Source organism: Castor canadensis, chromosome 11 (genome assembly GCF_047511655.1).
Source record: "Castor canadensis chromosome 11, mCasCan1.hap1v2, whole genome shotgun sequence".
NCBI classification, from domain to species: Eukaryota; Metazoa; Chordata; class Mammalia; order Rodentia; family Castoridae; genus Castor; species Castor canadensis.
In genome coordinates, this window is record NC_133396.1 from 83,377,957 (window position 1) to 83,404,445 (window position 26,489).

At 35.4% G+C, this 26,489-nt stretch overlaps 1 protein-coding gene across 7 annotated transcripts in view; it reads right to left on the reverse strand.

The window, feature by feature from the left end:
• Cep350 (centrosomal protein 350) overlaps window positions 1-26,489 on the reverse strand; it is a 168,055-nt gene that overhangs the window by 57,565 nt on the left and 84,001 nt on the right. For 6 of the 7 annotated variants that reach the window (XM_074047329.1, XM_074047325.1, XM_074047327.1 and 3 more), the window contains 6 exons: window positions 23,276-23,445; window positions 16,143-16,339; window positions 14,422-14,606; window positions 13,796-13,883; window positions 5,502-5,648; window positions 2,498-2,655 (listed from right to left, as the gene is read on the reverse strand). In XM_074047329.1, the coding sequence (XP_073903430.1) occupies window positions 2,498-2,655; window positions 5,502-5,648; window positions 13,796-13,883; window positions 14,422-14,606; window positions 16,143-16,339; window positions 23,276-23,445 (945 nt within the window). The remainder of the gene's footprint in view (window positions 1-2,497; window positions 2,656-5,501; window positions 5,649-13,795; window positions 13,884-14,421; window positions 14,607-16,142; window positions 16,340-23,275; window positions 23,446-26,489) is intronic. The other variant, XM_074047326.1, reaches the window with a different exon arrangement.

Below are 26,489 nucleotides of genomic sequence, written 5' to 3' on the forward strand. Positions count from 1 at the left end.
AATACCATGCATTCTTCTCTTCACACAGACTATAAATTCTTTGTGACACTCTGAACCTGGCACAGTCACACATTACTCAATAAATTACTGCTGAGGAAGCAAGTATATAACTAGTAATATGAAAAATCAAATTACTGTTAACAAATGAAAGAATAATGTATGGTGCCCTATTTTAAATAATACAATACTCAAAGATGAAGACAATGCTATTCTTCCAGTGTTTCACCTGTTAGCAAACAATTTTTCTGAAATGGAATTGGCAAAAAAAAACAGAAGAGATAATTGGACAGTGTTTTGTTTTCCATGAATACCTGTTTCAAAATTTTAGGCAATTCACTTACATTGTAAATAATGTCTGTCAAGGAAGAAAACTCAGATTCCGTTTACTAATAAGACCCAAAGACTGAGGACTATTCTGCCCATGGCTAAGAACTACTACATGTCTTTGGCACACACATTTTCTTTTCTTTTCTTTTCTTTTTTTGTGGGACTGGGGTTTGAACTTAGGTCCTCGTGCTTACAAAGCAGGCAGCCTACCACTTGAGCCACACCTCCAGACCCTACATTTTCATTTTTTGCTAATGCCTTTCACATTTGGAATATTTTGTTTTTTACTTTATTGAAAAGTGGGAATTATTTATAAAATATCAATTCAACAAAGAAGTCAAAAAAAGGCATACATCCTAAGTAGGAATTTTAAGGACAGCATTATTGTCTCACTGAATCATTAAAGAAGAAAATGTTTCACTGTAGCCAAGAGTATTGTCATCATTCTGAAAAATATGTCATAAAAATCAGAGCTCAGAGTTAAGACACTGGTGGCTCATGCTTGTAATCTGAGCTACTCAGAAGGCAGAGATGAGGAGGATCATGGTTCAAACCCAGCCCAAGCAAATAGTTTGCAAGACCCTATCTCTAAAATACTCATCATGGAAAAAAAAAAAAAAAAAAGCTGGTGGATTGGCTCAAGGTGTAGGTCCTGAGTTCAAATCCCACTACTGCAAAAATAAAATATAAAATACAATAAAAAGTCAGAGTTCAGAGAGCTAACAGTAAGCAATGACACATAAAAGTTCCCCCCCACCAAATGTTAGTTTAATTAGGAAGGATGACTACTCTGACAGGTATCGTGTGTGTGTGTGTGTGTGTGTGTGTTTGTGTGTGTGTCTGTGTGTGTATGTACTAGGTCTACCTTTGCAAATCTATGCAACAAATAATAGTGCTTGATCACAAAGGAACAGCAAGAGTTCAGTAATGTTGTTGTTAGATAGTGACTATAGTAAATGACTATTAAAATTAAGAAACTATTTATTTCTTGAGCAGACATTCCAACATCAGTTGGAGTTGAAAGAGATATAACTTTAACTCTTTGGTAATATATTTAAATGATATTTAAAAGCTAGTTTTCAATACTACTTTGTTTCAGAGGTCAAAAAATTAGTGTATTATGGTAATATTTGAACAATATTTTAATATATCACTAATTTTGAAAACTACTCTAGGACAAATTTCAGCTATCATCCAAACACTGTTACTCTTGCTCTTACTCTAAACCCTACTAGAAACACAATTGCATTATATAAACAACAGATCAAGAAATCACTGGATGCTTCCAGGCCTATTTTTCTTAACAAGTTTCTCAAAAGTCTACTGTAGTAGTTTACAAGGAAAGACAGGAATAACCCAAAAATTCTAGGTGATTAGAACTTCTGATTCTATGAAAATAACAAAGTCAATAAATTCAACCTCGAATTTGTCATTTAGGATTTTAAAAATGTAGTAAGACTGCATATCAACCAATAAAAAGCTGGGTGTGGTGGTGTGCACTTGTCATCCCAGCTATGCAGAAAGCTTAAATAGAAGGATCATAGTACAGGCTAGCACAGGCATAAAAGGAAGAACCTACTGAATAAATAACCAAAACCAGAGGGAGTGGGGGAGTGGGTCAAGTATTACAGCACAAGACCCTGAGTTCAAACCCCAGTACCACCAAAAGAAAAAAAAAAAAAAAATCACTCTTTTATTTGAAATAGGTTGAGAGCTGCCGGAGAGCCAAAGGATAAGATATCAAGATGTACATTTAGCTGCTCCCCAAGACATATCTTTTAGTAAAAGAAAGGAGAAAATATTGTCATGAATACATGTGTGAATACTACTTTTTTTTTTAAATAAGAAACCTACCTATATTAAATAAGTAAAATTGTTTTATAAATAATATATAACTAATTGACTTTTAGGTTAATCTTTTTTTTTATTGTTTTATTATTCATATGTGCATACAAGGCTTGGGTCATTTCTCCCCCATGCCCCCACCCCCTCCCTTACCACCCACTCCACCCCCTCCCTCTCACCCCCACTCCCTCAATACCCAATAATTCTGTCAAAATTCTAAATTCATAAATATTTTTTCTCAACCACATCTAATGAATTATATTAAAAATATCTGCTGCTACTATTTCAATGTAATAAACAGGAAATATTTATAAAACGGAATTACTTTTCATCCATGCGGCTTCTCATTTTCTTCAGTTTCTGCATGATGCTGCTAGTCTCACTGCTGGAGATTGAGATGGGAGAAGGACTGCGGGTCTCTAGATCAGTTGGACCAGGACTAACTGCCTTATTATTCTTTGTATCATCATCACTATGAGAGTCCTGCAAACAAAACAAACACATTTCACTGAACTTTAAAAGGATCTTGAAGAGATCTTAAACACTGTCAATTTAAAGTTGAGTTTAATTCAAAATAATAGTTGAAATTAAGATAAGAACTACTTAAGGGACAAAATATATCACAACTTAAAAATGGTTAAAATAATAAACTTGCCAGGCAGGTGGCACAAGCCTAAGACCCCAGCACTAGGAAGGCAGAGGCAGGAGGATCATGAGTTTGAGGCCATCTTGGGCTACAGAGTAAGACTCTATCTTAAGACAAAAAAAGTAAAATTTATGTTATACACATTTTTACCATGAAGGGAGAAGAGGGAGAGCGAAAGAGAGACACACAGATTAAGCTGACACTATATTACACGTAATGACTAAAAAAAGAAAAAGAAATTCAAAGAACCTGAGAAAGAAAACCCATCCCCCAAAACTTTTGTCATTAGCAATCTGGTATCTAAATGTGCTCTCTGACTTTTTAAAGTTGAGCCATTCAAAAGGTATACAAAGTCAGACACTGTAACTATATAAAGTATCTATGTACAGACAAAAAGAATGAATAGAAGGCATACACTTACTTTAACTATACTGGAGGATGGATCTTTTTTCTTTAAATATTCCTTATGGACAATAATATTTTCACATATTTTTAAAAGTTTATAGTGAAAACATTTAGAAGCAACTGACTTTAAATTAATCAATAAATCCCTTTTGATGAACAAAAAGAAAAATTTTAATTGCTTAGTATGTCTTTCCCATAAATACACACAACTTATAAGAAAGATGGGTAGGGATAATCATGATTTTTTATCTCATGAAAAATATAAACAAATCCTAATGTCATCAGATGAAGAAGAACAAGGCAGGTGTACGTATTAAGGTAAAGGGAAACAGGGTCCAAGAGTGGGGTATCAGAAGCTGAGAAGGATGAAGGGAGCAGAAGGGCAGCCTATGTGGGAAATCAGAACTTAAATGGGGCAACAAGAATGTCTGTGAAAATGGATCAACACAGGAAGGCATGAGCACAAACCCAGTGAAGATAGCCTTCCCACAGAGAACTTCCTAGCACAGATACCAGAGTCCAAAGAGACGAGAAGGTATAGAGAAGGAGCAAGGAGACAGAGAATAATCCAATTTGGGGAGCCAAACCCAAACAGAGATTAAAGGGCATCCACATGGGGAAGGGGTGACAATGGTTATCTGAGATGGGTTCATCAGAGGAAAGATCAAATTATTAATTATATGTTAACTAGTCATCTATGAGAGAAGGGAGTTCCAAATAAGAAAACTCAGATGAACTTTGTGGTGCTAGATTGGAATTGGAAGTATCAGTATAAAATCCTAATTTGTGTGTGTGTGTGTGTGTGTGAAATGTATGTGACTACTGATCTCTATATATTCCCTATATTTGTCGCTTAGAAGCAGCAAAACTTGAATATTATGAGTATGCCTAGCATCCAGTTATGGTTTCTAAATAACCTTTCTCAGTGTATCAGCTGATTTTAAATGCTAGAGCAGGAAAAGTTCAAAATGACCCTGAAACATTTTTTTGCTCCTGAAAGCATGAAAGTGCTCAAGACTGATGGAACATATAAAAAGACATAGAAATTGTATTTTGGAACTCTTAATGATCCAATTTGGGACAAAGTGTCAAATAAATAATGACAGATTATAACAGTTTATAATAACAAATTGTAACCCTGAGTAGAAAAGGAATTCATGAGTTAATATACTGATACAGATAAATTTGAATTTGATAGACAGGACACCTTTGCAGCCTCAAGATAGTTCCATGCAAAATACTTAGTAATTGTAAAGGGAAAGACAGTAACTTTACAGTGAAGTCTTATAGACACCACCTTAATCAAATGATCAAGGCAATATCATCAATAATGGGATCAACCAAAATCAAGTGCTACCTGACTGAATTCAACAAGAAGAACACAGCATTACTTCTGTGATATTCCTGCCACAGATGCATAACCTCAATCTAATTATGAGGAATTATCAGACAAAGCCCAGTTACAGAACATTCTACAAACAACTTTCATGTAATCTTCTAATGTGCCAAGGGTCCTGAGAGTCAAAGAACTCTTCCAGATTGATGGAGATTAAAGAGAATTTATGAAAACTAAATGCAATATGTGATTCAAAGTTCCTTTTGCTATCAAGAACACTACTGTGACAAGTAGAGAAATTTAAAAGATCTGTATGTAATGTATCCATATTAATTTGCTGGCAACTTACTGTTGCCAACTCAGGAAAATAAAATTCTTTGCACTATATTTGAAATATTCCTGTAAATTTGAGATTGTTTCAAAATTTACTGTGTATTTTAAAAATCAAAGTTGAAAATATTAGGGACTTTAAACTCTATAGTGTTATATAGTTTGAGGTTTTCTATTCTGACACTTTACAGTATCTTAGAGTAGATCCAAATTTCATTCTTATCTATGTATCTCCTTTGAATCTTGTATCATGATAATACTAAGACTGGATAGCTGACATACGTATTATATAGAGAGCAAAACAGTCTCTCCAATTAATTCTGAGGAATACAGTTTGATAAGCAAGACTAAAGCTTTCTGTCCCAATTTAGTTCCTAAGAAGAAAACATTTTAAGCTAATAAAGAATCATGTGCTCCTTTCAAAATATGAACATTCCACGGGAAGGGGCACTCTCACTATACATAAAGGCAGACACAGAATTTTATTTTACTTCATTACTGTATCACCCTATTAGAATGAACATATCCATCATATCATAACATGAAGAGGGATATGGTATTAGCAAGCAAGTGATACAGAAAATAAGCTAACAATAATTTTATATAATTTACCAATTTATTCTCCCCTGCAGACTTCAATTTCTCCTGCAGTTTTATGGTAGTCTGTTGGATTCTTTCTATCTCCTCCTGCTGCTTAAGAATCAGTTGTCTTTCCTTCCGAGCTGCCTTATTGGCTTCTTGAAGACGTTTTATTTCTGCCTAAGGTTTAAAGAGTTAAGAGAGGGACTGAGATTTGAAGGAGGCAAGCCCAAGTAATATTTTTAAATGAAAAATCCAATCACCACATATATTACAAACAGATATATATATATATATACACACACATACACACACATATAGTATTTCAAGATAAATGTAAAAATTTTGAAAAATTTCAACATAATGAGGAAGGAAAACAGCCAATCACTCTAAAATAATTTAAGATGATCCCTTAATTTAAATAACTGTAATTAAAACATCCTGATAATTTCACAGTACTTTTCAAATATAAAGATACCTTGCACATTTTCTCCCAATGTTACTTCATCTTTACATTTACGTGATTAACAGCTGCATATCAAGTGAAATAATCAATGTAACCATTATTCTATTGTTAAGCTTAGACCTTTGTAATTTTTCCTATCCAAAACAATGCTTTAACTGTTTTATACTATGGACCAGTTCTTTAAGCAGACATTCGCAAAAGTTGGATAAGTAGAGGGTGATGAAACATTTTATGGCCCTTAAGACACTTTTTAAAATTGTTTTCAAACTGGGCATGGTGGGCACACCTGTAATCTCAGTACTTAGGAGGCTGAAGAAGGAGAATTTTGAGTTCAAGGCCAGGATGGGCTGCATAGAAGATGCTGCCTCAAAAAAAAGAAAAAAAAAATTGCTTTCAAAAAAGGATTGTCCCTACTTGCCACCAGAAACAATTCAGACTATACTGCTGAATAATCTTTCCACATATTCTGGCTGCTAATTCAGTAAGTAAAAGATAATACACTTCACTGCTAATAATTGTTACAATTTGTCAGAAACAGGTTTTTTTGCATAAATTTACTTACACCTGTTTTCTTAGCAAGGTGGTAAGCATCAGAAAGACACCAAATCTGTTACTTTGTGTTTGACAGATTTTTTTTAAACTATCAGAAGTCCAAATTGAATTTTTAATACTCAGTCATATTCTTTCCTAGTTTTTAATTTGTATAGAAATATCACAAATTTACAATTTGTTCAGAAGTAAACTATTTCAGAGAAAACTAATCTATATTACCATGCCCAGCTGCTTGGAGGAAACCATTATCATGGGTTTGGTACATACTTCTAGCACATTCTTTTAAAATTCTTCTATAAATATTTGTACTTACTTGCAAAGAAACATATTGTTTAGCTTGTATGTTTTAAAAATAATCATATATACATATTTTCAGTCTTCCTTTTTTTTTTTTGGCAGTGATGGAAATTAAACCCAGAGCCTTTCATATTCTAGGCAAATGCTTTAATATTGAGTTACACCCCCCACCCCAGATATGGCTTTTGATACTTCTCCATGTAAATTTACACACATTCTAATGCTGAATAAAATGACAATGGAGTAATATACACTTCATTTGTCTATTACCCATATGGTTGGATTTAAGGTTATCTTCTATTTCTTTGCTATTACAAATAAGGCTACAATGGAGAGTCTTATCTTTTTTTGTTTCTTTGGTAACATGTATGAATTTCTTTGAAGAACATGCTCTCAAAATGTGGTCCACAGGGTTCTGGGGCTCCCTGTGACTCTTCCTCAGGGTCACACTAATTTTATAATACTAAGACATCACTTGTTCTTTTCCCTTCTCATTCCCTCATAAGTATATAATGGCTTTGTATGCATTTTTAAGAGTAGCTAACCTGAAGTGGTGGTACACACCTATAATCCCAGCACTCAAGAGGCTGAGGCAGAAGGATCATGAGTTTCAGCCCAGCTTGGGTTACAGAAACAAGATCCTGTCTCAAAAAACAAGTAAGTAAAAGAAGAAGAAGAAAAAGGAACTATATTTTCTAAAACAAACAAAAAATAATGAAAAGAGTAGTTATTTAGATTTTTGCAAATCTCGCTGTCTGGCTTGATTCTTTTCAACAGGAAAATGTAGGTTTGTTGCAAATGTTAACATATTTCATTATATAATATCAAAAATCACATTAATTAATATCACCCTTAACCTCAAAAGAAAAATTAATTAGTACTGGATGGCAGATAGAAAGGTTTTCTAATTTTTGACTTACTTGAAAGCTTAATTTGGTTGAATACAAAAATGAGACCTGTTGAAACTGTTTCAGGAATGGGGAAGGGAGGGCAAAGGAGAATAATGGTGGGGTGAATTCAACTATGAAATATTGTAAGAACTTTTGTAAATGTCACAATGTACCCTCAGCACAACAATAATAAAAAAGCTTAACTTGTATTTATTTATTTATTTATTTATTGGTGGGATTGGGGTTTGAACTCAGGGCTTCAAGCTCACAAAGCAGGCACTATACCACATGAGCCACATCCCCTGCCTCAAAAGCTTAATTTTCAAATACCATCAGTTATTTTGTTTAAAGTAACAGACACACTTTTGTTAATTTTTAAGAAAATATGTCAAATAAACAAACATAAATAAGCACAGTTTGCCTATAACTCATTCTTTCAAGTTAACACATTATTCCATGATAAAAGGTAGCTAGTGTCTAATTCAAACACCTGTAACAATACTTTTCAGGTATCCAACAAAAGTACCCATTTCCATATACATAATATGAAAATTACATGTATGCAAAGGTAAAGATAATAAAATTAATCATTTTTACTACTTAGTCAGGACATTATTAAGCAAAAATTGCCTTTTTAACCTGGAAGTGCAGGGCAGTGAAGAATATAATGACTACCAACACAATCTAGTGTCCCTGATTTGTGCTAGGGTACCAGCAGCTTTACTCAGTATTGTCTTTCCATCATTTTCTATAAATGTTGACACAGTGAAAAGGACAAATTCATCCTGCAGTATCTGTTTTGGTTTTTTTCAGTGCTGGAGATCAAATCTAGGGCCTCACACATGTTCTGAAAACATTCTACCACTAAGCTATATCCTTGGCCCCTTCCTGGTATCATTATTATTAACATTTTATTTAGGATTTGCTAATAGTACAAGGGGTTTCATGTGAAAATTCCATACATGCAGTGTATTTTGAGAAAGTGTACCCCTCTATTATATTCCCTTAACTCCCTCCATTTTAGAAACAACATTTGGTGCATTTCTTTACACTATCTCCATATATATACAAAGTGATATTCTTTGATCATCTACGCCCCAAGTACCTCTCCAGTATCATTATGAAAACAATAAAACCTTCTGAACCTGTCAAAGGGTCTCAGGCACCTGAGTTCCATATAGCACATTATGAAACTTCCACTAAATTATGCCTGAGTTTCCCAACAAATTAATATATGAACTCACACAATTTGAGCTTAGAAGAAAGATGAGCACTTTCTAGGGAAATCATAAGCCAAAATAAATTTTTCCTCCTTTAAGTTGATTTTTTTTTTCTCCTTTAGGTTGTTTTTCTAAGGTATTTTGTCCTACCAACTGAAAGCTGACTAACTAAAGACACAGGAAAGCTTTGTTGTCTCTTTTTTGGATACAGTTGGGCCAAACTGCTTATAGTTATGACACTACCATTCAAAATAATTCTTATCGCTACAACTGCAATCAGCACACATACTTTTACTCTTGGGTATACAAGGCAACATTCCACAAGTATTCAGTTGGATCAAACAGTATTTTATGCTCAGGCTTGTAATACCAGTTAAATGGTGGGCAGAGATTGTGAGGATCATGGTTTGAGACCAGCCTGGCCTTGCAAAAAGTTAGTGAGATGCCCCCCTCATTGTATAAAACTTGGTATGGAGGAATACACCTGTCATCCCAACTATGTGGGAGGTATAAATTGGTAGACTGTGGTTTAGGTTGACCTAACAAAAAACCACCGTATTCAAAAAATAACTAAAGAAAAAAGGGCTGGGGGCATGGCTCAAGTGGTAGTGGTAGAGCACCTACCCATAAGAAACATGAAGCACTAAGTTCAAACTCCAGTACCACCACACAAAAGTATTTTTTGCACATTTACTTAAAAAAATTGAAGTATTACTAATAGGAAAATTAATCACTCAAACCCCTACCAATGGGAATAAACATGTTAAACAGTTTGACATACTTATTTCAAAATTTTCTTTCAAAAATAAGTCATTACAGCCAAGCATGGTGGTTCACACCTATAATCCTAGTAACCGGGATATTTAGGCAGGGAGATTGCCAATTTAAGACCAGCATGGGCTACACAGTGAGTTTGAGGGCAGGCTGGGCTAAATATCAAGACTATGCTTTAAACAAACAAAGAAACAAGCAACAACAACAAAAAAGTCATTACAGATGAGACCAAACTCCATCATAATCTTTCTTCTTCCTTAGTTCCAATATGTGCTTTTGTACATCTGATGAGTGATTCCATAGAAGATACACTGCTCACTGAGTACCTGCAAATTTTTACATGAACAGTATACTATACATATTCTTTGTACATGGCTTTTCTAAAAAAAACCCCAACATTATGGTTTTAGCAAATGACAATCTATTGCTACACTGTCCAATATGACAACCACTAGCTTACCTCTATGTGACTATTGGCTACTGTATTTGATACAGATATAAAATATTACCATAATTTTAGAAATATCCATTGGACAGTACTGATATCTAATACATTCATATCCTGCAAAATTATACTTTCTTGCAGAAGTATGCTTCATTTCATTATTTTCTTACTAAAAAGTGAAGTTTTTTCCATTTTCCCCTAGCATATGTGAAAGTTTCTCTAGGATAAATACTGAGACAGAATTCTGAGTTATATATTCTACATGTTTTCAACTTAACTAGGTGTGTATGTTACACCAAGTAACAATGCCACCAGCAACACAGAACTGAAGTGATAAAACTTGAGACTCAGAGGCCTCAAATTCACATTCTTCTGAGCATCTGTCAAGTTCTGAAGCAGAACAAACAGAAGGCTAGGGAATTTTGAGAAATCTCTTAAAAGCAGAGCAGAAATCTCAGTCTCTTACGCTTAGTGAAAATGGTTTACTTGAGTTTCAGGTAAAATCCCTGGAAGGCCATAATCCAGGGACAACAGACAGAGCAATAGAATGAGGCTTAACAACTCTGTAACAAAACCTAGTCCATGAATAGCTGATGGCTCAAACTGCATAGCAGAAGAAAGAAGAAATCCATGCTGAGAAAAGAAAACATCAGCTGAAGCCTTTGAAGGTAATTATACATAAAGTCCAACATTCCATAAAAAGCTACTAGGCATGCAAAAAAAAAAAGATCATGTGATAATAGATAAAACACCAACTACTAGGGCTAGTATATAAGGAAACTAAAATGACTGCAGGTAGAGTGCTATAAAAATAAGAGAAAATAGAAAAATCAATGAACATATAGAGAATTTCAATAAAGAATTAAAATCTGTAAAGAAAACAAAATGGGCCAAAAAAAAAAAATCCACAAAAGTAACCAAAATAGGTATTATAGAAGTAAAAAAACATTAGGAACTCATTTTGTGTATTGACAGTATACTGGACAAATCAGAAGATATACCAAAGAATTCAAACAAGCCAATACAACATTTCCAAATTGAAGCAGTGCTTCAATTTGAAACAAATTCAAATTCAATTTCAAAATGAACAGCAGAAGAAGAGTGTGGTGCATGGTCTAAAGGTATAGCATATGTCTAAATGAAGACCTTGCAAGTAAGGAAAGAATGGGCCAAAAGCAAAGCATGAAGAAACAATTTCTGAAAACTTATAAAACAACCAAGAGATTCAAAAATCTCAACAAATCCTAAATAGGATTAGTACAAGGAAAACAAATCTGGACACTACTAAATAAATCAAAGATAATTTTTACAAAATACTAAAATGAGCCTACAAAGAGTAACGTTAAGACAACTGCTTCACAAAAACAATAAAAAGTAGTAAACAATGGAAAGTGATTTTTTTTAAAGTACTGAAAGAAAATAATTCCACAATAAGAAGAAAAAAAAAAAAAGGAAAGGAAAAAAAAAGGAAAAGAATTTTATACCTATTAAAAAATATGCTGGGCACCTGTGACTCATGTCTATAATCCTAGCTACTCAGGAGGCAGAGATCAGGAAGATAAAGGTTCAAGGCCAGGCCCAGGCAAAAATCAAGACCCTATCTCAAAAATACTCAACATAAAAAAGGGCTGGTGGAGTGGATCAAGTAGTAGAGTGCCTGCCTAGCAAGCATGAGGCTCTGAGTTCAAGCCCTAACACTCTTTCCACTCAAGAAAAAAAAAAAAAAAACAACCTTGGCATATGCCTATAATCTCAGGTACTCAGGAAGTGGAGAATGGGAAAATCGAGGTTTGAGGTCAGTCCAAAAAGTTAGTGAGATTCCCATCTCAATTAGTGAGCCGGGCCTGGTGGCATTCTTCTGTGATACCACCTACATAGAAGGCCTTAGGTAGAAGGATTGCAACCTGAGGCCAGCCCTGGACAGAAACACAAGACCTTACCTGAAAAATAACCTAAAAGCAAAAAGAGGCTGGGGGCAAGGCTCAAGTAGTAGAGCACCTGCCAGTGAGTTCAAACCCTAGTACCACCAAAAACAAAACAAAAGACCTTTGAAAATGGTAAAACAAATATATTTCAAGCTAACAACAACAACAACAAAAAAACTGAGACAATGTGTTATCAACAGGTATGAAATGAAGTAATAGTTATGACAAAATTAAAAATTTTGTGTTTCAGCCAAGTGTGGTGGCACATACCTGTAATCCCAGCATTCTTGAGGTCGAGGTCATTCTGGGCTCATCATGAGTCTCAAACCCCCCTCCTCAAAAAAAAAAATTGTGCTTCATGCCAGGTATGGTGTCATATATCTCTAATCCCAGCAATCAAGGTGCTGAGGCAAAAGACTGTGAGCTTGAGGCCAGCCTGGGCTATAGGGTGAAACCCTATCTCCAAAAATCAAAAAAGACCATATAATAAGAGAAAATAGGGCTGGGGATATGGCTCAAGCAGTAGAGCGTCTGCCTCACAAGCACAAAGCCCAAAATTCAAACCCCAACACCACCAGAAAAAAGAAAAAAAAAGAGAAAAAAAAAGGTATAAATCTACTTTTTCTTTTACAAACAAAAAGTTACTATAATACTGTAGAAAGTTACCAATTTTAGTCTTTTGTGTGTGTACCAGAGGTACACTATAACATTTACAGAAGAAAGTTACTAATTTTGAGAAAAATTTTAGTTCATTTCAAACCATTTTTAGATTAAAAAGATATAACTTTGTTTTTCAAAAGTTGTTTTTTTCCAAGTTCATCTAAATTAGTAATGTTTCCTGAATAAATTCCTTTAAAAATCATTTAAGCAATATTTAATATATAATTCAAATAAGTCCAGATATCATCTAACACAGTAACTAGTACCTGACAATAGGTCTACAGTAAGGAGAAAGAAAACTAGAGTCTATTGAAACATACTTCATGTATGTTACATCATTTAATCACCACAATCATCATATGAAGTATAATTCCACTCCTATAGATGAGGAAATTAAGCCTCAGAGTTACTTAAACTTGGCCATGATTATAGTGTTTTAAGTGACAAAGCTGGAATCTAAATAATATCGACTACTTTATGTATTAACTCAGGCTTTTCAACAACCCTATAAAAGTATGTTACTTTGCTATTATTACCCTCACTTACATATGAGAAAATTGAGACACAGAGAAAGGAATTTGGTCAAGGTTGTGACACAATTTTACAATTTTTAGAAGAGTTGGGATGTTGGCCTAGCTCATCTAATAAGACTGCAGAGTCTGAATTCTTAATTACCATACTACCCTGCTGCCTCTCCAGGATTCAAAACCAAGGTCTCTGTAATTCCACTAAGCCAAAATATGTCAGTATATAATTAATATGTCATGAAAATCTAGTTAGGAAAGCAATGAGTAAAAAATGAATCCATAGCTAATTCTTTACACATCTTAACTTTTTAAATATATACATTTCAAAAGACTACTCTATCCCATGCACTGCATGAAGGCAAAGATTTGATTGTACATTAAGTTAGCAGTGAAACCATTCTAATGTATGAAACCCCTACAATTATACTACTATAGGCACAAACAGTAGCCAAGTATCAACTAAATCTCATTTAAGGTATAATAAGAAAAAGTGATTATGCAACATAATAAATTCCACAAACTAATTTGTGTTTTAGTTAAACTGTCAAGAAGAGTGTTTCTCCTAACATACCTTTTCTTGCTGCAACCTTAAAAGCAAACCACGCTGTTTCTTCCGGAGTGGGGGCATTTTATCATCTTCTCCTTTGTCTCGTAGATGTCTGTGAATAATATATTTCATTGTCACAAAGAATGGATTAAATTTATAATTTCAAGAATTCTTCACTACAAAAAGCCTATAAGCTAATTTAATGTTTTCATATGTCAAAAATAGTTGCAACATATACCGATTCACAAGTATTTAATACATGTGAGCCCAAGAAAATATCCTTTAAAGACAGAAGTATTATAGAGGAATTAAGTATAACATGACAATGTAAGATGAGTCAAAGTCATAAAGGGAAAAAGAAAAGAAACCATTGTGTGGGTAGGAAGGAGGTCTTGAAAATCACACAAATTAAATATTACTGCCATATTCCTAGCGTGAGAAACTGGGTTGATTGAGTCAAATTAAATGAGGGGAACAAGGGATGTAGCACAGTGGAAAAGTTTGTACACTGCATGCACCAGGCCCTGGGTTTATCCCCAGCACCAAAATAGGCAAATAAATTAGGAAACAAAAAGATCTTAAAACACAAAGCATTTTATTTTTATGAAAGCAAATGAATAATGAAAATTATGCTCACTAAAAACACTTACTTTTTTTGATGCTCTAGCCAGGCTAATTCAGCCTTGGTCTTCTCCTTCAACGCTTTTTCACGGAGACGCAAAAGTGAAGACTGGTGAGCTGCACGCATTTCTTCTTCTTTCATATACTGCCGAACCATTTCCATTGTAAACTTAGAAAAGCTATCTTGCCCTCCTGAGAATGGTATGCTCAGCTCCTAAAGTAAGAGTTTACTTCAAGTTTATCATTTTTTAAATCTTTGGTACTTAACTAAAAGAGTGACATTAAAAAGAGCATTTATAAGCGAGAGCACACAAGGGAGGTATGAGGATAGGTAAGACACCTAAAAAACTAGATAGCATTTGTTGCCCTCAACGCAGAGAAACTAAAGCAGATACTTTAAAGCAACTGAGGCCAATAGGAGAAGGGGACCAGGAACTAGAGAAAAGGTTAGTTTGAGAAGAATTAACTTAGAAGGTAACACACATGCACAGGAAATCAATGTGAGTCAACTCCCTGTATAGCTATCCTTATCTCAACTAGCAAAACCCCTTGTTCCTTCCTATTATTGCTTATACTCTCTCTTCAACAAAATTAGAGATAAGAGCAAAATAGTTTCTGCCAGGTAGTGAGGGGGTGGGGAGAACAGGGAGGGGACGGGGGGGGGGGAGTAAGGGAGGAGGAAGAAATGACCCAAACATTGCATGCACATATGAATAAAAATAAATAAAATAAAATTCCAAATTAAAAAAAAAAAAGAGCATTTATATAAAAATAAATTATGAAGCCAGGAGTGGTGATACACATGCCTATAGTCCCAAGCTACTCTGGAGACTGAAGCAAAAGCATCACTTGCACATAGGAGTTTGAGAACAACCTGAGGAATATAGTGAGATTGTACCTCAAAAATTAGAGGAGGGGATGGGAAGGGAGAGAAGCATGGATTTGCTAAGACTGCGTAAGAGGACACTCTTCAAAAAGGCACACGAGATTAAAATTCCTCTGCTTACTTATTCAGCCAACAAAATCTTAATGAATAATTATTGTAAACCAAGTACTGTCTCAGAGATAAAGTGAGGGATAAGAACTTGTTTCTGTTATCCAAAAGACACATAATTTGAAAATAAGAATGAATGCAAAGTTTAAAATGGAAGGAAATGTTAAGAGTGATGGAAGCTGGGTGTGGTAGTGAATGCCTATAATCTCAGCTACCTGAGAGGCAGAGGCAGGAGGATGAGTATTGGAGGCCAGACTCAACAAAGTTAGTGAGACACTATCTCAAAAACAAAATACAGAGGGGTGGGAGCAGGGATTCTTTCATAATAAGCACTTGTTTTGTATGTATGGACTATAAATGCTACAACTTATTGTAAAAAATAATAATAAAATGAAAGAATCATCACCAAAACAAAATGAACAAATGGCCTAGTGGGTGGCTCAAGTGGTAGAGTATTTGCCTTACATGTGTGAGGCCCTGGATTCAATTCCTAGTATCACAAAAAAAAAAAAAAAAAAGTGAAACAAGTGAAAAAGCGATAGACAATAATGTTGGCTCATTTTTAGAAATAAGTTTAAATTCTACTTTGTAATGAAAGTGAAGTCAGATTTTATAAGAAAAATTAACACAAAACTAATTATTATAGGAAAATAGTTCTGATAGTCGACAACTGAGATCACATATAAATTGTATTCTCATACCTTTGAAAAAATACCATGCACAACTATGTATCTCCATATATAAATAAAAACACACCTTGGCAGAAGACAGGGTAGTCTTGTCTGGGGAACCTTCTTCATCAGAGTCATCATGATGGCCTCTCTTCTTTTCCATGTTAAATCTACGATGGCTCTCAGAAGGTAGTAAAGATCGAAATGATTTTTCTTCTATTTCATCTTCTGTCATGGATTCATCAAATTTCAGGGAATATTCTGTTGCAATAGAAGTTGAGTCTAAGAGTAAGGAGAAAGTCAATTCTACCATTATAACTATTCTCAGTAATACCTAAGTAGCAGTCCTTTTGCCTCTAAGACAATTCAACATAAATTCACAGAACTGATCACTAACAATTAAAAGGCACAGAATAATAAAATTCATTTACCTTACAAACAAGAAAACAATGCTAAAAATACCTAGAAATACTAGGAAAAGAAATATGGTAAAAGATTAATGTATTTTATATTTAAACACCTCTTACAAATCAGCTAGAAAACTGCTAATAAACCTATGGAAAAACGAAAAATGTTTATGATCAGATATTTTACAAAGGAACGTAAACAGCAAAAATAAAGTTTTAAAATGTTTAACATTACTAGCAAAGAAATAAAACTTAAAATCTTTAAAAGAAATGCATTAATTCCATGGCCACTCTTTCAGGCTAGTTCCTGTGTGCCTCTGACATACCTCCCATCTTTTGTTTACTAAATATTTCTTCACTTTCTGGTATCAGAAGATGTTTCAGTTTCATTTTGTATTTTCCCTGAAGCCCTAAATCAGCAATTTCCACAAAGAGCACTGGTTTCATTTATATAGAAACCATAATCTGGGCACTGGTTGTCTTTGCTACTAGTGGGGTACCACTACTTCTGTACTTGCTCAGTGGGCAATGAGTGCTAAGTAACATATGCATGTATACTCACCTATGTATACATATGCACACACACACAATTGCTTTTGTACCCATACAACAAGCTAAACATGAACTCATACTGATGTCTCTGACTCAAATTCAGTATCACAGAGTTCATTCTTGTTCTCCTTCTAGTGTATTTGTAACTTTCCTCTCCAACATGAGAAACCTGATATCCACCATCCAATACTCATTCACTTATTTGTTCAATCCAAATATATGGTAAAGAATTACTGACCTGTATCTCTGTGAAAAATAAATTTCCCAACTAAAGTATAGGTCTATGCACTGTTCCTTTTGCATTAAACTTACAATTTCTATTCAAAATATCATTTGCCAATGTTTCTTAGGTCAGCTCTCTTTTCTCCTATGCTGGTTAATCTTAGTTATCAATGTGACTGCACTGAGATACCTAGAAAACTGGTTAAGCACACTTCTGCATGTGTCTGTGGGGTGTTAGTAGAGATGAGTGTCATTTCATTCAGCAAAGTGAATGAAGAAGACCTGCCCTGAATATGGGAGGCACTGCCCAACAGACTGAGGATCTGGGTCCCATAAAAGTGGGAGAAGGGGAAAGTTCACACTGCAGTGACTCTCTTTAGCTGATGCTTTTTTTTTTTTGCAGCTGCCATCACTCATGGGCATCAGACTCGAGATTTGGCAGCTTTTAAAGAAGACTTGCACCAGCTCTCTAGGGAGCTTCCAGACCTTCAGCTCTATACTTAAGCTGCATAATTGCTTCTTGGACTAAGCAGCTACTGGTTTCCCTGGCTCTCTGGTTTACAGATGGCCATCATGGGGATCCATCCTCCAAATGTGTAAGCCAGTCTAATAAATCTCTTAAACACACATTCTGTTAGTTCTGTCTTCCGGAGAACCCAACATAATGCTTCCCCATCCCCTTCAATGTAGTTACGCCATACACTTGTAAGACAATTACATTAATTAGTCCATCCTGGGATTCCCCCAATCCTGACTGATGTGTATGTGTACATGTATAGTTCACATATATATATTTAAACTCCCTTTGTGATACACAGTTCCAGGGTTTCTAGAAGTGCATTATAGCATCATATGGAAAATACAGATTACACACATTAACTATTCCTTCACCATAAAAGTTCCTGTGCATCTCCTTTATATCAATTACTTTTCCCAAAATGCCTAGATATTATTAATCTTTTTTCCACCCTTATAATTTTCCCTTTTCCAAAATACTGTATAAATGGAATCATATAACACAAAACCTTGAGACTTCTTCACTTAGTAAAATCCATTTAAAATTCACCATGGTGTGGCAGGAATCAATCACTTGCCCACCCCCTTTTAAAACAGGTCTTACTATGTAGCCTACAAAACTCTCAAACTCATGATCCCCCTCCCTCATTCTCCTGAGTGCTGGGGTGACAGTATGTACCACCACACCCAGCAGCTTACTCCTTTTAATAGCTGAGTAGCAGTTCATTGTATGGAAGAGTTTATTTATCTGTTCCCCTTCTGCAGGACATCTTGGTTACTTCCAGTTTTTTACCAATGAACATTAGTATATAGGTTTTTGTGTGCATATAAGCTTTGAAATCATTTGGCAAATGCCTAGACATATGATTGCTGAGTTGAAAGGTAAGTGTTATAAAACACTACCAAACACTTCCACAGTGACCATACCATTTTATATCCTCACCAGCAATAAATGTAAGTGCCTGTTGCTCTGCAGCCTTGCCACCAATTTGTTATTATACATTCTTTGGATTTTAGTCATTCTAATAGGCATATTGTGGTATCTCATTATGATTTTTTCTCTCTTTTTTTTTTTGAGACAAAGTCTCAAGTGGAAGATTGCCTGCTGTGCAAGTGTGAAGCCCTAAGTTCAAACCCCAGTCCCACCAAAAAATAAAAATAAAAATAACAAAAAACTGGAGACAGGATCTCACTGGACCAGGGTCTCAAGAACTCTTGGGCTTAGGTAATCCTCCAGTCTCAGTCTTCTGAGTGCTGGGGCTATAGGTATGTGTCACTATGTCTAACTTTCTCACTATGACTTTCATGTTCATTTCTTTGATGGCGTATGATGTTAAAGAACTTTCCTAGTTCCTATGTGCCATCTGGTTATTTTCTTCAGTGAAGTATCTGTTCAGATCTTTTGTTTGTCACGTAGTTTCTCTCTTACGTTCTCTCTTACATATTAGTTTCTATCGGTTCATGGTTGTGCTATGAATTCTAGCTGCCTTCACCTTTCTGAACTCCTAACTCTTGTTTTCTTATCTCAGGAAGACCACTGGATTCCATGCTCTACAGTCTGGAAAATCTATAGGCAGTAAGCTGGGGCTTACCACCCATCTCATTTGTTTCCAATCGCCCATGAATCAATATCATTTACTGCTTGACATACAATATATTGAAAACAGTTATTTCAAATGTTTTGCCTGATATTTTACTTGTTTTATTTTAAGAAGGAAAGTAAATTTGATCTCTGTTCTTCCATTGTGGCTAGCAGTCAAAATAATTTAATATTGTTTAAAGAGATTAAGTAAACCCAAAAGTCGCAGTTTATGACATTTTAAAATAGTCACTTGACAATTATTTATTCAGGTACTGGAAACCAGTCACCATGGAAAATGCTTGAAATACAGCCATTAAATAAGTCACAAATAGTTAATATTTAACCTAATGCTTACATAGCATTGATAATTTGTCATCAGTACTTTAACTATAAACACTATTATTGAGATAAAAATTTAGTAAGAGTTTAAACTTGTCCTACAGGAGAAACTAAACAGAAAATTTCTCTATTACCTTCCTATATCCTTTATTTTGCCTATGATATGAAAGCTGTCATTATCAGTTCTAATTCTAAAGCAATTTCCTAACAATCTATAAAAAGGTTTTTTTGTTTTGTTTTTTGAGACAGGGTCTTCCTTATGTAGCTCAGAGTGGCCTTGAACTCACAATCCTCCTGCTCATCCTCCCAAGTGCTGAGATACAAAATATTTTTAGTTGTGTGTATCTATCAATTAAAAAAAAATCCAAGCATGTCTCCCAATATTTATAAGCTATTATATTAGTCTGCTTGACCTGCCATAACAGAACACCACAGGATGAATGGCTTGAACAAAAGATTTATTTCCTCACAGTCTAGAGGCTAGAAGTCCATGATCAAGGTGTCAGCAGGGTTGTCTAGTGAGGTCTCTCTTCCTGGCTGGCAGATGTCATCTGACTATATCATCACATGGTCTTTTCTTAGTATGTACTTCTGGTGTCTCATCTTCTTATGAGGACACCCTTATGACCTGATAACCTTAATTGCCTCACTAAAGTCACATGAAAAGTAAAAGCTTCAACATAGGAATTTTAGGTAAGCCATAATTCAATCCATGGCATTCCATCCTCTGCCCCCTCCTCCAATTCATGCAAAATACATTAACCTCAATCTAACACCCCAAAATCCTTAACCTATTCCAGCTTCAACTCTAGGTCCAAAGTCTTGTCTGAAGTATTTACATTATATACAAGTGAATTTTTTTCAGCCATAAAGAATGAAATTTTGTCATTTGCAGGTAAATGGATGGAACTGGAAGATACCATCTTAAGTGAAATTAGCCAGGTTTAGAAAGCCAAGGGCTGCATGTTTCTGTCTTATGTGGAATACAGACCTAATACAAATTCAAGCAATATCATGAAAAACACTTCACGCTACAGGGAGGTCACATACGAGAAAGGGAAGCTAAAAGAACGGAGTTAAGAAGGTGAATATGGTTGATGTACTTTCTATATAAGAATGAATATAGAATTTTTAAGCCTGTTGAAATCACCATAAAGGGACTAAAGTAAAAAGGAGAAAAATAGAGGAGAGGAACCAATATGGGTTATAATACATATATACATGGAAATGTCTCAAGGAAACTCCCTGTATAGAGATCTTAAACAAAAATGTCATTTTGTTTTTTACTAAAATGGTGAACAGGGGGGGGGCAGAACAGGTTCTACTTGGGGGTTTAGTAGGGAGTGGTATAGGAGAGTGAATATGGTGTGAATATTTTGTACAAATGTATGTAAATGGGAAAATGAGACCTGTTGAAACTATTCTAATAATGGGGGAAGGAGGAGATAAAAGAGAATGATATAGGGTGAATTCAATTATGATATATTGTAAGAACTTTTGTAAATATCACGTTGTACCCCCAGAACAACAATAATAAAAACAAACAAATAAATATTATCTAAATTAGATTCAGGTTAAACTTGACATACGATTCCATATTGAGGCAAAATTTCAATCCTGCTATCAACCTATAAAACCAAGAAATGTATATGCTTCTAAAATGAAATGCTGGGAAAGGCAAAGAATAGACAGTCTCATCCACATGGGAGAGAATGCAAAGAAAGAGGTGGTAGGTCCTAAGCAAGGCAAATTCCACTAGATCTTAAGACTACAGAATGATCTTCTTTGGCTTGTTGGTCCACTCTCTGGGCTCATTCATAATGGCAGTTTCATCTTATGGGTGATCAGAGTGGCAGCCCGACCTTCTAGGCCTACTGGGGCAGTGCCCACCACACTTGCAGGGGCAAGACTGGCCCCTAAAAATGAGGAGGTGGATGTTCACAAGAACACAGCTTTTGCTTTCTAAGGCCAGTACCTTCCAGCAAAAGAAGAAGCGGGGTAAGAAGGTTTTACTTATGTGGCTCTTATAAAATAGACTGCCTCCAAATCAACTGGTGGCAAAGCACCCAGCAATCAACTGACTAAAAAAGCGGTTTACAAGAGTGTACCTTCTACTGGAGGAGTGAAAAAACCTCACCATTACAGGCCTGGTACTGTGGCACTCTGAAATTAAATGTTATCAGAAGCTCAATGAATTTAGGATTTGTAAACTCCCCTTCCAGTTCCTGCTACAAGAAATTGCTCAGGACTTAAAAATAGATCTGCCCTTCTAAAATGCAGCTGTAAGATCCCTGCAGGAGACAAGTGAGGGCTCTCTGGTTGGCCTTTTTGAAAACACCAACCTGTTGGCTATCCATGAAAAATGTGCAGTAATTATACCAAAAGACATGCCATATGTAGGAAATGTGCTTAAAAACGCACATGAATGAAATGTTTCATTTCATTTTCAACAAAAATTTTAAAATTTTTCTTCTTCCTCTTATTAGTAGTAGTACTAGACATTAGATGTTTTTTTATGGGGTCAAAATATACCTGTTTTGTTACAAGTAAAAAACGGGACAGAAATAAATCATTAGCAGTTTTTCCACTTACATTTGTGAGTTTTTAATATAAACACAGGGGTGAAAAGTATTAATGTAAATAAGAATGTTTCAGTGAACAGTTTCAGCAGTTCAACCTTAGTTATAAACATGTGAAATTTTTCTCCACAATGCCAGCATTTAGATTTTTTTTTAAAAGCAAATTTTATTGATAATCAAAACTAAGAAGTGAAAGAAGATAGCTCCATTCTCTGAAACTGAGAGCCTGGGCCAGCAGTGACAGTGGCTACCCGTTTGTCCTCTTAATTGCCCTGGAAGTCATTCTTTTCTTTCCAGAAAGAATGTTTGTAGCCAGAGAAGGGATGTTTGTAGCCAGAGAAGCTTTATTGACCCATTCAATAGGTCCCAGAAATCTGTTCTTCTTTATTTTATCCTGCCTCCTTTAGTCCAAATTGATAAAAATCACATCTGCTAAGACGGCTGATCAAATCCATGGGTGATCTCTTTGTGTAGTGATTGTCCAGCTGTACCCTTGGTATTCTCTCCAAAATACTCTTTCTCTTTTTTTTCTTGCAGCATGGATAGGCTGAGAATTTTCTAAATCTTCAAATTCTGCTTCATTTTACCTTAACAATTCCTTTAACTTACTGTAAGTCACACATTCAAAACGTTGCTAGAAATCTCTTCAGTTAAATATTAAAGTCCATCACATTTAATTTCAACTTTCCATGAAATAGTAGAAGGACTAGGGGGTATAGTTCAATAGTAGAGCACTTCCCTGGCATGTACAAAACCCTGGGTTCAACCTGCACATCTCCCCAAAACACACACATACACACGCACATGCACACACACACACACACACACACTCTCTCTCTCTCTCTCTCTCTCTCTCTCTCTCACTCTCTCTCTTTATAATAGACAAAAAAAAAGTTTAAACAATGGAGAAAATCATAAACAACACAGTTTAGTCAAATTATTTGCCACTTTATAACAAGGATCACCTTTTCTCCAATTTCTCTAACAAATGATTATGCATGTATGTGCAAGGAAACATTACCTTTCTCATCAGGAAGGGATGGAATGCTATCACTTCGTAAAGAGTCATCCCCAGCAGTCTGAAGCTGTTCCTCAATTGAATTCTCCATGTTTTCACCATTAAGTTTCTTCTCATTTTTCTTACAAGATGGAGCAGAAGGACTTTCTTGACAGCTGCTACCACTACTACTTCTGATTTTGGATATTATGGAAATGGAAACAAACAGAAAAGCAATTAAGAATCATAAATTCAAAGTAAATTTATTTGACCAAAGGATTATACCTTATAATCAAGAAAAAAAATGAAGAAAGATGCAATATAAAATATAAAACCTAAGTAGACGAAAGTCTGAGAATAAACTATTTTGGAAAAGATGAGTATGAGAGAGGATGTTTCACTTTGAAATAATCCTATGTCAACCACTCTTCTTTGGTTATCACTCTCTTTTTTCCTTTTCATTTCCAAGTCAAACTTCTGCTCACTATTTCCATTTCCTTTCCATTTTATAAATTAATGCCATGATTTATTACAATTTGATTCCATCCCAATTGTTATACTGGATCTGTATTTCATAAACTCTATTTCAACTGCTAATTGCAAAATTTAATAGATAATTTTTTTCTCCACATTAGATGGCTTTGTTCTCTATCTTGTTCTCTTCTTTAAAAGCTCTACGTGAAGGAAAATACAGTAAAATGTCAATATTAGGATAATTTAGATGAAAGATGTTTTAGGGACTGTGTATTATCCTTGCAACTTTTTCTGAAAGCCTGAAATTTTGCCAAAATTAACTGTTAAATATGATTTCTCCTTGCTTATATTCCATGATTCCACTCTCATTTGCTTCTCTTCCTAACTCTAGAGTTAAAAATTTTCCTATGTTTCTTTCACTTCCTTTTATCTTTCCTTAAAATGATAGTATCACATATGGCTTTCTTTTGACCCCTTTCTCTTTTGTGCTACACATTCTCTTTAGGTACCCCATCTCCCCTATAACTTCAACTACCATAATTTAGATTGAACCTCAAGTCTATATCATTACCTTTGACATTCCCCAAACTTAAGCCTTAAGTATCCAAATGTCTAACAAACTTTTTTCATTCCTGTGCTATGTACCAAATCCACTGTGTTTCACACATGCTAGGGAAATGCTCTCCCAATGAACTACAGTCCTAGCCCCTACTAACAAAGTTCTGATTTTGGCTATCATTTAGCCAAAAACTAAACATATACAGTGTCTTATTTTTCTCCCCCTCCCTTGCTTTTCTTGGTTTATTCAATCATTAATTTAAAAAACAAAACATATTAAAAGCCTATCCTGATTCAGGTTTTGAGAACCTCTGCAAATGCTATTTCCATCTCTGACATGCCCTTCTTTCTCTGTTTACCTAAACAACTACTAATGCAGGACTTAGTTCAAGTTTCACTTCCATAAAGTCCTCATGGACCCCTCTCCATCCCTCAAGGAAAGTTAGGTCACTTCTATTCCTGTATTTGCATACTGTTTTTTTATATGTATATATGATAGTATTTCTCAGAATATAATCTAATTGTCTGACTTAATAAATGCTTTTGAAAGGATAAATTTTCTAAAAGCAGTAAAGGCATCATACAACAGGGCTTTGGAATCCAAAGGACATGGAGGTGAAACCCAATTACATGACTAACCAGTTACATGCCAATCCTTCAGACAATAAACATATAACAGATTGCTTATGGTGGTTAGGAATTTTGGTGTATTTGAAGGATACAAGTACACATAGTTCCCACTAGGATAGCTGCAATCAAAAAAGACAGTAACAAGTGTTGACAAGGATGTGGAAAACTTTTATTCTCTTGTGGAACAGTATCGTGGTACAGCTGCTTTAAAAAAAAAAACAGGCAATATTTTTTCTTCTTTTTTTTTTTTTTTGTACTGAGATTTGATCTTAGGGCTTTGTGACTGTTAGGCAGGTACTCTACTGCTTGAGCTAGTCCTCCAGCATCCCCGGTTTGACAATTCTTGAAAAGGTTAGTCTTTCAAAAAGTTAAACACAGAGGAATTCCAAGATGGCAGCTACAGGGAGGAAGAGATGTTGGAGATAGACCTTACAGGAAAAACCACCCAGAAGAGGCAAAACTTTGCCTCCTCCACACCTCCAGCCTGCGCATGGTATCTCCACTTCACATTAAACGGAGAAACCAGGAGGGCTCCTGCGCCGCCAGACGCCAGCACCCAGATGGCTAGGGAAGACGCAGACCACAACGTGAGCTAAGCAGTATGCGGTACTCCCACAGACAACCCTGGGCCAGATCAGCATAGCCCCCTGGACAGACCGACCCCCACCCAGGGAGAAAAGAGAAACTGAATAATAAGCAATAACAACAAAAAAGACATGTAGCAAAGCGGGCGGGGCGCCCTGAGAGCTGAAGAAGGGGGGAGGGGAAATCCCTCACAAGCTGGATGGAGAAGGTAGGAGGGGCGGCACACATCCAGCAACCACTAGGGGAAAAGCTTGTAAAAGTGGCGGTGGTAGGAAAACTCCACAGGAGAGGGGGAAAGACCCACTTCCCACGTGAACTGTAAATAAACACACAGACCTGAGAAAGCTGGTGCAGTGTCACCTCCCCCACTGTGCTTGGAAAGGGGAAAGCTTGTAGCAGTGGCTCGCACACAGCAGAACTCTGAGTAAACAAAGCCTGCGGGGCCAGGTGAGTGTTAAGCTCACTCCTGAGATCTGCATAAATACAGCCTCCAGCAACAGCAAGCTGACATCAGTGGGCAGGTGAGCAACAGCCACAGATAGCCATTCACAGAACTGTCTCCAGACTTTTTTTTCTCTCTTCCTTTGATGAGACAATAACCAAACTACACCTGCATGCTGAAAACTTACTGAAACTGTATTGCATTTGAACTTGGGAAACTTGGTGGGTTTTCTTTGTTTTGTGCCATTTTGTTTTATTTTAGTTTTTTCCCCCTTTGATGAGACAACAATAAAACTACTTTTGAGATCTCCAGGATTGGAGGCTGAGGGACGAACACCAAAATTATTAAGACTGAAACTTTACTGCATTTGAACTTGGAAATTTTTTTATATACATATATTTTCATTTATTCATTTTTTATTTTTATTTTTTATTTTCAATCCTCTTTTCTCTCTAATGCCTGTTCAGCTTACTGTTGATTAGTACACTATCTCTCCCTGCTTATATCTTTGAAACTTTTTCTTTGTTTTTTTCTACTTATTTGTTTTTC